At 45.9% G+C, this 13694-nt stretch overlaps 1 protein-coding gene across 1 annotated transcript; it reads left to right on the top strand.

Moving 5' to 3' along the window:
* Positions 1-2195: 2195 nt before the first annotated feature.
* CHAC1 (ChaC glutathione specific gamma-glutamylcyclotransferase 1) lies at positions 2196-3565 on the top strand (the record flags this gene model as incomplete). Its single annotated transcript, XM_083864430.1, has 3 exons — positions 2196-2426; positions 2525-2560; positions 2783-3565. The coding sequence occupies 3 exons, from the start codon at positions 2196-2198 to the stop codon at positions 3212-3214; spliced, it is 699 nt and encodes a 232-aa protein (XP_083720556.1). The 3' UTR covers positions 3215-3565.
* Between the last annotated feature and the right edge of the window lie 10129 nt (positions 3566-13694).

The raw sequence follows: 13694 nt of genomic DNA, 5'->3' as shown, positions 1-13694 counted from the left end.
GTCCAGCTCCTGGTCCTGACCCTAAGAATTACACCATGCGCCTGAGAGCGTTATTCAAACACTTCTCAAACCCAGACAGGTTTGGTGCTGTGACCACTTCCTTGGGAAGGCTGCTTAAGTTCTCAGCCACTTTTGGATGAAAAACTTTTTTCCTGATATCCAACTTAAATCTCCCCTGACTCAGCTTCATGTTTCCTCAAGTACTGTCCCTGGTCATGAGTGAAGAGACCAGCACTTGCCCCTTTGCTTCTCCTCATGAAGGGATGCTGAGGATGACAATGAGGTCTCCCCTCAGTCTCCTCTTCCCCAGACTGAATGAATCAAGAAAATGGATAAAATTCACATCCTGGGGAAAGCTGAATAAAAAGGTCAGATTTTTTTTACCAGTGTTACTAAGACCAGAACCTAGCAAGACCTTCTTCATCTTATCTTTTAGATTGATTTGTCTCTTTTTGTGCCCTTAATAATGAGGATGCACCTACAGACAAATGTTTTCATGCTTTTGTTAACTACATGTTGGGAGTTTGCTCACATTTCCTTGATTTTAGCAGGAAACAACAACAACAAAAAAGAACTATGAAGTAAATATGAAAAATAAAGAACTAAATATGTAGAGCATTTGCTCTACATATACAATGGGACATAGAAGACTGGTTTAATTCCCAGAGGACGCTGGTTTAATTTGATTGAAAGGCCACACCATTTTAGCATTGACAGACTTCTGCTAAGGCAGGAGTCTTGTATTTTAGGGGACAGAAACCACAAGACTGAAAAAAATATAAGACTAGATATTAATTTCTTATTTTGTCAAGTGGAGCTTTGATACAGACAGCTGATAAGAACAGTTTCTGGAGCACTTTCTGGTCTGACTGTGGACTCTGAATAGAGTAGCTGTACAAACAGGTGACAGATTCACCTTCTGCCTATGAAAAGGGACCATCAGAAAAGGATTAAGAGGCTGCAAGCCTGTGCCAGCCTGGGTGTGGGGTGTGCAGGGCTGGGAGCATGCCATGCCAACCCCATACCTTTGAGCCTGAGTAAGACAGAGGAGGTGACTGGGAAAAGCGCAAGTGGAGAGGAAAATGAAGGAGCTTTGGGCTCCGTTGCAAGGCTGACCTTGTGAAGGGTCACCCACAGGGACAAGTCAGAGAGTCATTTGTGCAGGGCAGGAGAAAGGACATGCTGTGTGGGGCAGGGAGCAGCAGGGCAGAGGGGAGAGCTGTGCAGGCTCTTATCACCCCTGGTGAACACACCACAGCACAGAGAGCATCACCACACACTGTGGGTGTTGTAGCTGCAACGCCTTGGGAAGTGGAATGGACAGGTGGGTGCCAGTTTGGATGGGGACTAACAGGAAACTAAATAAAAGACTAAATAGACTGCTTAGATTGATTAAGTGCAAAGGACAAGAACAACAACAAGACACACTTTGGTGGTTTTGCTCCTCATTCTTTCTCCTCCTCTCTCACCAAAATGAGTAATTTTGCAATGTAAAAATCCACCTCTTTATCTGTCACAACCTGCCTAAAGCTGGTTGACAGCAGGGTGTCTATCCCATGCACAGGCAGCACTTGCATCCCTCCACGTAACAAATATTTTGTATTACAGTATAGTATGGATACAGTATTAGGGAAAATGCACTCAAGGAGCTGGATTCAGCACGATGTCCTTTCATTAGTGTGGATGCCATTATTCTGTTTTGCCTATGTGCCTTACACCTTGTTGACGTCAGGAGCTGTCCCTTCACCCTGTTAAATATTAACTGCTTGGTTTTCCAAGGCAGCACCTCATGTTCTGGGGTAAAGCCAAAGCCGGGAGCATGAGGCAGGCTCCTGGGAAGGGCTGGCCCGTTCATTCCCCCCCAGCCTGTCCTTTTTGGGCACGGCACGCTCTGCTCCAGCTGCCTCTGCTTCTGGCAGTGACTGATGCCCCGGCATCCCCAGGCTGGAATCTCGCACCCAGCGCTGCCAGACAGCTCGACCCCTGCCCGGGCGGCCGCACCTGACGCAACCCGCGCCCGGCTTTGCCCCACTGGCGGCTCGGTGAAACCTCCCGCCCTCGTTGCATCACCCGGGCCGGGCCGGGCTGGGCGGGGCGGGGCGGGGCGGGCGGTCCGGGCCGCCTTTAAAGCTCCGCGGCGGCCGAGCCCCGGCATCAGCCCCGGCATCAGCATCGCCCACAGCCGCAGCCGCGACATGAAGCGCGACCCGCAGCTCCCCGAGGAGCGCTCCTCCTCCTCCTCCTCCTCTTTGCCCCTGGGGCCGGGGGAGGGCGCGGAGCTGGCGGCGCCCGTGTGGATTTTCGGGTACGGCTCGCTGGTGTGGAGGCCGGGCTTCGAGTTCACGTCGCGCAAGGTGGGCTTTATCCGTGGGTACAGCCGCCGCTTCTGGCAGGGGGACACCTTCCACCGCGGCAGCGAGAAGATGGTAAGGAGGGGGGCGGTGATGGTGGCGGGGGGCCGGGGCTGGGCTGGGCTGGGCTGGGCTGGACTGGGCTCTAACGCGCTCCCTCTCTGTGCCCGCAGCCCGGCCGGGTGGTGACGCTGCTGGAGGACTGTGCGGTGAGTACCGGGGGCTGCCCTGGCCGGGGAGGGGTTGGGGTGGGAAAGGTGTGGCCCAGTGCTCTGGAGCCCTGCCGGGATGGCGGGGGGGATGTGCGGTGTGTCACCCTTCTCTGATCTCGGATCAGTTGTGAGGGAGTCTTGATTTGAGGCATTGGCGGGCGGCTGGAGAGGCCACTGCAGTTCCAGCGTCCCCTGACCGCCCCGCTCTTTCACTTTCAGGCCTGCACATGGGGTGTCGCCTATGAAGTCCGTGGGGAACAAATTCCTGCATCGCTCGAGTATCTCAACATGCGAGAAGCTGTGCTGGGAGGATATGACACCAAGCTGGTGAAGTTCCACCCTCAGGAGAAGGATGCAGAGGAACCCATCCTGGCTCTTGTCTACATTGCAACACCCCAGAACCCTTCTTACCTTGGGCCAGCATCTGAAGAAGACATTGCAGCTCAAATAATTGTCTCAAGTGGTTGTGCTGGCCACAACATTGAGTACTTGCTGAGACTGGCAGACTTTATGCGCTACTTCTGTCCTCAAGCAGAGGATAAACATCTCTTCTCTATCGAAGAGGCTCTTATTTCCATCCTCCCGTGTCTATACTACACAGAGGAATCTCTAGAAGAAACTGCAAGTGTTCCTCAGAAGACTAAGGGTTAAAATAGGACCTTTTTTTTTTTTTTTTTTTTTTTTTTAGGGTTCAATGGAAGGGACATAAGGGAGAAGAAAGCAGTTGGGACAATCTTAACTCTGATAAAATATACTGGACTTGAGTGAATAAAGGGAGAATTAGCAAGTAGTTGGGGAGGGAGGAAGTGGAGAGTACAACACTTGCCATAGGACTTGCAATTAGTGCCTGTCACACTCCTTATCTGTAGCATTGGGATACCCATCACTGCTTTCCATATGGAGAGCTGGGATCTTCACAGGAAATCTGCTCTGTAAAACTTGTTTCTGGGAGCCAAACCTGAGGCACTCATTTTCCTTAGAGAAAGAGACTTACCTATTCTGTGTACTTTCTCTTGTTTCTTTTATTTTTATTTTTTTTTCTTTGAAGACTAGTTGAGCAGGACTTGACTGAGTTTAAGCAGTATATATGTAATTCTACCTCAGATTGGCAAAAAGCTGCTTGTGTGGTGGTGGAGACTTTGGCAGATTCTGCCAAATAAGACCTTTTTTTTTTTTTTTTCCCTGCCTTGTCCCACCTCCAGTACAATGACCAGACACTAAATTTTAGAACGTTTGTGCAATATGAAGTGAGCAGGCCTCTTTATGCTCTTGTGGATCATACTTATGTTGTGAAGGATCACAGTAATGCACTTATTTTCTAAATTGTCATACTGTATTTATTATGTGTTATACTTCATCTTAGGAGGGGTATCTAAATTACTCACATGTCACAGTGGTATGCAGCCCACACTCAACCTTGCATTTGTGCCTTCTAGTTTTAAATCTCTTTTCTGAGGAGCTAAGCCTGCTTTAATGACAAGCTTTTTTCCAAGCTTCACTGTCCTTATGCTGCTCCAGATAAAAGTGACTCTGTAAGAAATGATCTGCCTGTGTGGGAAGCCTGTGCTCCCTGCAGGAAAGCTGAAAGGATGCAGGAGAGTTTTAACCAGCCTTGTACTGGGTAAACCTCTGGTGCTTCAGGATGATGTGGGTTTCTGTAGAAGCATTTGAGGGCTCTAGTTCCATACAGGGATGTCTGTCTGGCACACTTTCATTTGACTGCAGAGGACCATGACTGAGCAGACTTGTAAGCCTGTGAGCTGCTGAAAAGCCTGCCTTGATCACAATAAGTAGGAGGCACTGCTGTGAGCTCAGACTTCTCAGCTTCACATATTAACAGCATAAAACCCCACAGTATTTTGTGAGAAAACTGCTGCTACTGCAACTGCAGCAAAACAGCTCTTGAGAGCTGACCCCTGGGACTTCTGGCTCCTCCCAAATACCATGTGGTGTTTTTTTAATTATAAAAAAGCCTAGAGACTGTATTACTGTGGCTTGTATGCATATGAAGTGGTACAGTGCTGTGCCCAGTAATAAAACAAACTGACAGAGTCAGTCTCATGTACTTTGCTGTTGGTCTTTTTCATTATGGACTTAGAGTTCAAACTAAGAAGTCTTGGGTTTGTTTTTTTCCTTTTTTTGGGTGTTTATTTTTTTTATTATTTCTTTTTTATTTTATTTTGGTTTTTTTTTTTTTTTTTTGTGGGGGAGGAGTGTTTGGGTTTTTTTGTTTGGGTTTTTTTTTAAATTTTGTTCTTGTTTGGGGTTTTTTGGTGTTTTTAATGGTAATTTTTTGTTTGTTTTTTTGGGGTTTTTTTAATGGTGATTTTTTTTTTAAACAAAGCCTTAACTGCTGATGCTGCTGAAGTTCCTATGGATTTTTTTGTGGGTTTGGTTTGGTTTTTTTCATCATCTTGCTGCTGAGCTGCATGCCTCTGCCAGATCTAGTGGAAGAACCTGATCGACTCTTTCCCTTTGAGAAAAGGGGATTCAGTGACTTTCTCTTTCCAGCTCTTGTTGATTGTGGAGCGCTGGTGCTGACAACAGACACAAGCCAGCCTTCCAAACTCTGCAGGGCAGGCACAGAAATGTAATTCTTCCTTGGCAGGTCAAAGGGTTTTCATTCTGAGTATAATCTGGCACTGCTGTTTCCAAGAAGTAATAGTGGACAGGCAAGAAACTGCAGCTGCAGCCAGATCTGCTGGCTGCAGTAAGGGAGTCAGTTATTTTTCTTCTGCCTTGTGCCCCACGTGGTGTGTACAGAGGTAATGTGCACATTCCCACTCCTCTAGTTATCAGCACCAGCAGATCACTGTACCAGCAGTATAACCTGCCTCAAGACTTGAGTGATGGAGTCAAAACTAATTGAAACAACTGAATATACCACTAATTAAAGGCAGTCTAGTGTTTCAGAGATAACAGACTAGAGAGAAGTATGCTTTCCTTGTCCTGTGGAGGCTTTCACTTCAGCTGAGCAGCTGCACCATGGGAGTTGGAGTCTCCTCCAGCTGGAAAATCAAAGGGTTAAAGATTGAACTTACCTGCAGAGAAACACTCCCTCACTAGTACAAGACTGGAGTCAGATCCAGAATAACTCCAGATAAAACAAAACCATCTTCACACCTTTCAGATCTTCACAGGCACAAAGATGCCACTGAATGGAATTAATATCAGATGTGCACTGAGCAATCCTCATTGCCATTGCACAGGGAGAGCCCCTTGCCTTGTCCTGCCTAGCCTGGGTTGGGTCTGGTAAAAGACAAGGTGTGAATGCCTGTGAACAACACAGCTGCACTAGGAATGTTCCTTTGGTGGCTGTTCTTCCCTGAAAAACGTCACTGTTTGAAGCACAGGTGCACTACTCCACTGAATGACCATTTTCCTCCCAAGGAATTCTTTGTAGTGGACTCCCAAAAAAAGAATCCCCTTTTCTCATCAGAAGTGGTGAATATGGCAGCTTGCTGCTGTCACTCTGTCACTGCATCTTTAAGTCAGTAAGACACTGAGGTAATAGAGTAACTTCTTTCTCCCAAAGCTTTTACTGTGTCCTGTGAGTCTGGGAACTGGTCAGTTGATGAATTAAAAAGTTTAACATCCCAGATTTGAACTTTGGCTATGTGAGTGAGGAGAAATGGCACCTTCCAACACTTGCTATATGCCCAGACTTTGTACTGCTACACAAAGGTGGGGGCTGCTTGCCTCTGATGAACCAAGTAGGAGGAATATAATTGCTGCCTGGAGGCAGGCAGTCTCACAACCATGGCATTGGGAGTGCCAGGTCAATGGTGACACACAAAGACAGTGTCCTACCCCAGATCTATTTCACTATCAGTTTCCTCTCTCCATGCCATGACTTGCAGCTGGCTGTGGGTGCAGCTTCAGCTTCTGGCAGCTGTGCCACTGACAGCTGGCCTGGGAAAAAACACCATTGTCAGAGGGTGGGACAGCCAGTGTTGCCAGACACTTCTGGAGATGCTTCCCTATCCAGCAGCTCCCTCCTGCATGTGCAGTTTTCTCTGCCTTCCCTGTGAAAACTTGAACCTATCAGGTCACCTCACATTAGAAACCGATTGCAATGGAAACATTTAGAAGCGCTATCAATTCCATATCTCCCAAGTCTAAAACCAGCACAATTCATATGATTTCAGTTCCTTCTTCAGCCTTTTCCATTTTCCTGCCCAGCAGTTCCCACACAGTCTTGGAACATAGGCCTGAGTCACCATTTCCTTGAGTACATTAAGACAGGACCTTCCCAGCTGCTTTGCAGTGGCACAAGCCAACTACTAAATACAGTAGATGACAGCAGTTAATCCAGCCCCAGCCTTCATATGTTAAAGCACTCCTGAGGGCAAACAGTCCTTAAAAGGCAGGAGAAAGGATAAGCAAATGTTAAAAGGATTCAGAGAAGACCAACCTAAGAGGAAAAAATCTCTGTTTTTTAGATGCTACAGTATCATCACAGTTTCAAGGTGGAGTGTCCAGAACAGAGGAGACCATACAGGTAAATCTACCAAAGTGATTCCAGCTTTAGTAAAAATGTAGTTTAAATATACCATCTCCAAGGTGTGAACTTACCTGTGCTTCATGTATTTCTCCAGGTCGGAAAATTAATGAGACCAAACTTGTCTTTGTAGCTGATGACAATAAATGCATGCAACTTGGCAAAGGAAGAAGGTGGACCAGATTTCCTCAAATGGGTATGAAAGCAGCCAATGGCTTGGTCAAGTCTACCTGAGGAAAATGTATATTTGAACATCCCAAGAGTGGGGCCAAGCACAAACTTTTGAAGGCAACTGAGGAGCCAGCCCAGGATCTCAGTCCCAGGAGGAGCTGAACAGGGAAGGTGGAGCTCTCCCTGTGTGCCCACAGGCTTGAGAGGCTCCCTGGGGCTCTGCAGGCTCTCTGTGCTCCATGTGGGGCTCCACAGGCTTGAGAGGCTCCCTAGGGCTCTGCCATGTGTGGCAGAGAGAGTCTTGCAGGTGGCCTGCAAGTCACAGGGCTGGACTTAGCATCTGTTACAGGAACTGCAGCTGGTTGTGTGTAACACAGGTTATTCCATATGTGTCAGCTTGCTGCTCAAGAGACAGGCTGAAACATGGATTAAATTACCTACAGATGCTTCACAGGCAGAGGAATAGCAAAAAATAAAACGCCAAAGAAAGGTTACCTTGCTCCAGGTCAGCCCTTGCAGCCGGACCAAGCAAGAGCAGCTGGTGCTCCTCCTGCAGAGGCTGTGCTGGCCAGCACTCCCCTGGCAACAGAGGCACTTTGTGCACACTGAACACAGGGTGGGTATGTCCAGAAACCACATCTGGCTCAGTAACAGCCTGTTCTTCTACCCCAGCTACCAGGAAAGCTTGGAGGGAAAAGAAAGCAGAGGAAAGAAAGAAGGTCTAGTGGGTGTACACTGCACCAGGACAAGGGAGACAGACTTGGCATAAAGTACCCAGCCATTGTCACATGTGTGCTTTGACTCTTCTCCATGTAACACATTCCAGAGAGTTGTGCCAGAATGGGGGCACAGCTGACATGTCTCAAAACCTCGTAGTCAGTCTAGGGCTGAAACTTTAAATGTTTTATCACATTTAGTGCAGAAATTTTAGCCCAAAGGCAGAAGGGAAAACAAATGAACGGAATTTGGATGAGAGATGTTCCCTGAGTCAGACTTCTTTCTCACTTTGATGCCACCAGTTTTCAGGGCAGGGCACAGACTTCACTAGTAAAATCTTTTTTAGAACTCAAGGACTGATGCAGCATAAAAAAGTGCAGTCCCAGTGCATGACTGAGCAGTGATGTGCCACCAGCACTCAGCCCAGCTCAGTACAGAATCAGTCCCTGTGCATGGGAGGAACAGGAAGGGATTAAAAAAATTGATTTACAGTCAGGCTGTGGAAAAACTAGCTGCTGCTCAAAAGACTGAGGAATTTTCTACTAACTAGTTGCCTCATCTTAGGTGAAAACCTCCCTGATTTATATGCTGTATTAAAATTATGAGAGAAGCCCCTTGTGGCTTTGAAGGAGCCTTGAGCCCTGGAGGGGAGGGAGGGAGGGTGGAAGGAAGTGGGCATTCTGGGCAGCATTGGGGAAGCTCTACATGCTTTGTTTACAAACCCTGTACACTTTTTGTTTGGCTTTTGGATGTGTTTTATCCTTTCTCAACTCCCTTTTCATCTCATCATTGTGCCAGCCACATTGATGAGTGTTTATGCTTGTGAATTCCTGAAGCACAGCCAGTACCTTGAACTCTAGAGAATGAGACTGAAATAACGTAAAAGGTCAGGGAAGTTCAAAGACGGAGGTGCTGTTTTCCTAGCTGGGGACACCACACTGTTCCCAGACCACGCTGGGCTGCTCTGGGAACACAAGAACAAAGACTTCTCTCTTAGGTCCTCCTGTTTACACTGCTTTTTGCCTCCTTCACCTCACTGTTTTAAAAGGACTCATTTCCATGAAGCCTCAATTAAAACCACCAGGGATCAAGAGACACTTGATAGCTACCAGCACTTAAAACTCCTGCCACCAAAGGAAAGGGGAAGTTTTTATCCCACTACCCAAATCCTGCTGGCCCACATAGCAGGAGCAAGCCCCAGAGTGCTGCTTTGTCCATAAGCAGGTATCAGCTATTGAGGTACCTGGAAATCTGTAAATTTCACTCACAGAAAGGCAAGTCAGAGGGTGACTTTTGGAGAGTTTGGAGAGGAGAGGTTTCATGTACCTGTGCTGGTTAGCAAGCCTGATCTTCAGAAACATGATGAACCTGCACCTGAGCTGGCTGGGCACATGCTGGCTGGGTATGTGCAGCTCACCTGTGCCCTGCAGGCAGAGAGCTCTGGCACACTGGGCACCTGCCCATGCTCCAGTGCCTCCGCAGACCAGGCGCTTCCCTGCCACCTGCACACTGCACCACACCATGGGCTCACTGCCACAGCCCCAGTGCCCTCATTCACAGAGAAGGGAGGCTAGGGAATGGTCCAGGATGGTGTGAGCACTGGGTTTCACTAGGTTCTGGCCTCAGTTCTCTGCTTTGCCTCAAACTGAGGCTGTGGACTGAGAGCCACCGACAGCACAGACAAGATGGAAGTAATTTCACAGACACACATCCAGCCCACTTACAGCAGTTATAACCTCATCTACAAACGAACCGCCTGGCGGGCAACCACAGCCAGCTTGCTGATATTAAACTCTGTCTACACAAAGCATATGTGACATTTGAAAACACTTAGAAGACAAACTTTTAAAAGCAGCTTTTCATCCCCTCCTTATCTAGACGGCGTACCAGCGTTTCCAGACTCCAGGTCCGCACCGGGGAAGCGCGTGATGCCATGGGAGAGGGGGAGAGAGGGAGGGAGGGAGCAGGTGCTGCCCTGGCCAGGAAAGGCAGGTGCTGCCCATGTCCACCCGGCTGGCACGTGTGCTACCACGTGTCACCAAGTGACAGCCAGTGCTGCAAGTGACCTCCCTGGACTGCGGCTGGCTCGCTGTTGGGTGTACTGGAGGTGCACACGGGTGGGAGATCCTGTTACAGACAGCTGGGGTCAGCAGCTCTGTCCCCTGGGTGCTTCTACTGATATCTCTCTTATTCTTGTTTTCCAGTGAAGTACTTATTTAAGTAAAATTGAGGCAAAAGTATGTTTCAAACAGCTAGCAGGTTCTTTGATTATACATGAATTCATTTTAGATTATACATACATTCATTCTTTGCTCTGCTTTATAGGAGTGTGTTTTACATCAAGTTGTTTCTCTCCACAAACACACAATCCCATTTTTAGAGAGGGAAAAGTGCAGGAGTGCCCAGCTCCTCACAGCTATGATAGATGCTGCTTTTCATCTTTCCTTTGATAGCAACTGTTAAGAGACTCAATTACCACTGGACATGTTAGGCAGGAGCCAGATGAAAGTGTCTCTTGCTGCTGCACAGCACAGTTGATTCTGGCAGCATTTCTGTCTCTAAACGACATATATACTGAATCTATTCCTGGGAATACATCCTATAATTTGAGGGCAGATGAGTTCAGGACTGAGGAAAAATAGTAACTGTGGGATTAGGCTCATTCAGAATAAATATCCACTCTTTTTTCCCCAGAGGATTGCTGCCGCATTTCATTTGATGGGAGGATGATAAAAATGAGCAGCAGTTCAATTCCTTTTTCTTTTGTATGGTCCTATACTTTTTATGCCTTTATGTGCACAAATGCAGTGGGACTATTCCCCCCTCTGACTTTTCTCTGGCAAATCACAACAGCAACATCTGCATATAACTGTGTCATTTTGGCAAGCTTAAATTCCTCTTCATCAGGAAGAGGTGTAATTTCTATTGTACAGATGGGGAGCTGAGACATCAAGAATATGATTTCAAAAGCGTACAATGACTTTCAAAGCACATTGTGAAATATTGAGGGATGATGTTTTTTCAGAGTACTCGGAACTGTACATTGGGTGTTCAGTGATACCATACTGGAAAAGATACAGTGTGTGCTCCTGTAATCAGCACTACATCCTGATGCAAACATGCAAAAATAATCTCATATTTTCATGAATACTTTTAGGTTTGCATTTTTTTCAGTGAGGGACTGTGTGGTTGCAAGTTTAGTGATTTGTTCTCAGTATTCTTAAACTTTCAGATACCAAAGCAACTAAAATTTAAGCTCAGCAGAGAAACATTGTGATATAGCTTGGGGTGTTTTCACTTTATAGGCATCATTCAAATTTCTTGCAGTATCTCAAGTTCTTTTACCTGCTGACAGTTCCAAACTTCTCACTTGTGTTGATTCCTGTAACATCTCAAACATGAGATCTGGTATAAATTAAACATTTAAACAACATTACTTTTCCCATATGCTATAAATTACATCACTGCAATACAGAATTGAGCTTCTCTTATCTGTCTGTGAATATTCTACCAAACCAGTTCTCACTCTTGGTATTTATTTACTTGATTCCAGACAGACACAATGATACAAAGGACAGCAAACTGCAGTGAAACCAAATGATATTACAACATATACCCCTGACTGCACCTGCTAACAGCATGTTATTAAAGCCAGGGAAGCTGCAAAGATCATGACTGGTTGTTTCAAAATCATACAAAGCACTTCAAAGCAGCCAATAAAAGAAATTGTCAGGACTTCCAGTCCCAAGTCAACACTGTTTTAGAAATCTCCTTGTGCATTACAGATTCAGCATCACAACATCAGTAAGCGTCCAGTAAGTCAATTGGAATTTATCTGAGTGTCAAATTACTAAAATATTAAGCAAAATTTTTTTGGTGCCAACCAGATTAAATAAATATCTCAGTAAAATTATGACTGCAAGTTAGTTACAGTAATTTCTTCCAAACTCTGAACATGCAGAGAATGATGAAAGACTGCAGTCATCTGGACAAACAGACACTATGAAGCTGAATTACTGTGCCAGGAGCCCTTGAAATCCAGAGACTGGAATGTCCCATTATGTACCTTTTAGAGCTATTTCAAGATCCACTTCAACAAAAAATGGTGTCCCTGCCCACGGCAGGGCATTTGGAACTAGGTGATATTCAAGGTCCCTTCCAACCAAAACCATTCTATAGTTCTACAAAATACCATAGTACTGTGATTGTAAGTAAGATTAAATCAAAGAAAAATCTAGAGTAAATGGCAAGAAGAGAGAAGTCCGGAGGAATGCAGATGTTGTTCAAAAAAGTGTTCACATTAACTCTATGGAAAGACCAGGAGCAGCAAGAAAAACAAGACTCAGAAGGGCCCTCCCATTAGAACTCACCAGATGCATGGAGTAACCCCCCAAAACAGGTTTTTGGCTGCTAGTTTTCAAAGTTCTCTGAAGGTTCATATAGCCTGAACATCTCTTCTGTTTCCCCTGCTTGCAAAGGCAAAGCTGGGAGCTTTGTCACAGACGATGAAGTGTCACTCAAGGGCGTGTTGGGCCACGTGCCATTGCATTTACTGTGCAGCAGCACGCTCCGCTCATCAGCACGTAGCTAATTGCAGTCACACGCCAAAAGCTTTAATGTAGTTTAAAAAAACCCCAAAGCAACATTCAGCCAACTGATGTGAAATTTGCTGACTCTCCCATTCTTAAAAAAACTCCATCAGGCTTCCATGGGCAGTGAAATATAGACAGGCACTCGGCGCTGCCACTTCCGACTGACTGTGGGGAGGGCAAGGGCTGCCAAAGGTGACTGCTTTGGAAGCACTTCTGTGAGAAACTCAGATGGGTTTAGACCAATCCTGATACAAGTTTTGACTTGTCTATGGAGGAAGGTTACTTGAATTACAGAAGGCTTTGACTTAAAGAATAGTTGTTCCCAGCAAACATGAATGTTCTTCCTCAGAAAAGAGCACACCTGGGAGGGGATGTCTCCAGGAACACCCTTGAAGAACAAGCAGCATAAAACAACTTGTCTACGCAGCAGCTGCAAAACTCTAAAATGTACTCACTAAACTGAATAAAAATGAGAATTTCTGTGTTTGAGCTCTACTGTAACATCAAGGGAAACTGTAACACCACACTTGAAAAGAAACCTGAAGGACAGTCACCTGAAAGACAGATGACATCTTACCATGGTATGGAGGGAGGGCTCCCACCTGTGGTGTATTTCTTCCTAGAGGAAGACCCACTTGGGAAGTTAAGATGTAGGGATACATCAGAGGAACTACAGGAATAGATGAGAGGTGAGATTAACAGGATTTGTTTCACCTAACAGGAGAGCATTTCTTAAGCACATCTTGAGAAGAAAGCTGCTAGTTTGTTATGAATAATAAAATTTGAATAAATTTAACAAATAATCCAAAAATCAGTTTCGTGAGACAATCCAAAGCAGTAGTACATTTCCAAGTAAGTTCTAATCTCCAAGCAACAGTGAGTTTTTCTTGTATGCTTAGCTTTAACTTAATTCACAGTCCTCACAACACAGGTGCAAGGCATAAGGGCCATGCCTTTAAAAGTTAATACTTTAGACAGAAGCATTTCCCTTACCAAAGAAAAGCACTGAAAATGACACCTGGGTCTTAAAAAGAGTTGGATAAGGCTGAGGACAGGGAAGAAAAAAACAACTGCTTGCAAAAAAAAGCCACAGAGATGACAAGGAATACTGTAGTGCTTGGATATTTAGCTCTCATGGTCACCTGTTAAA

This window comes from Zosterops lateralis, assembly GCF_965231275.1.
Source record: "Zosterops lateralis genome assembly, chromosome: 6".
Lineage (NCBI taxonomy): Eukaryota > Metazoa > Chordata > Aves > Passeriformes > Zosteropidae > Zosterops > Zosterops lateralis.
The sequence above is the reverse complement of the archived record's forward strand: the minus strand, read 5'-3'. Positions and strand labels throughout refer to the sequence as shown.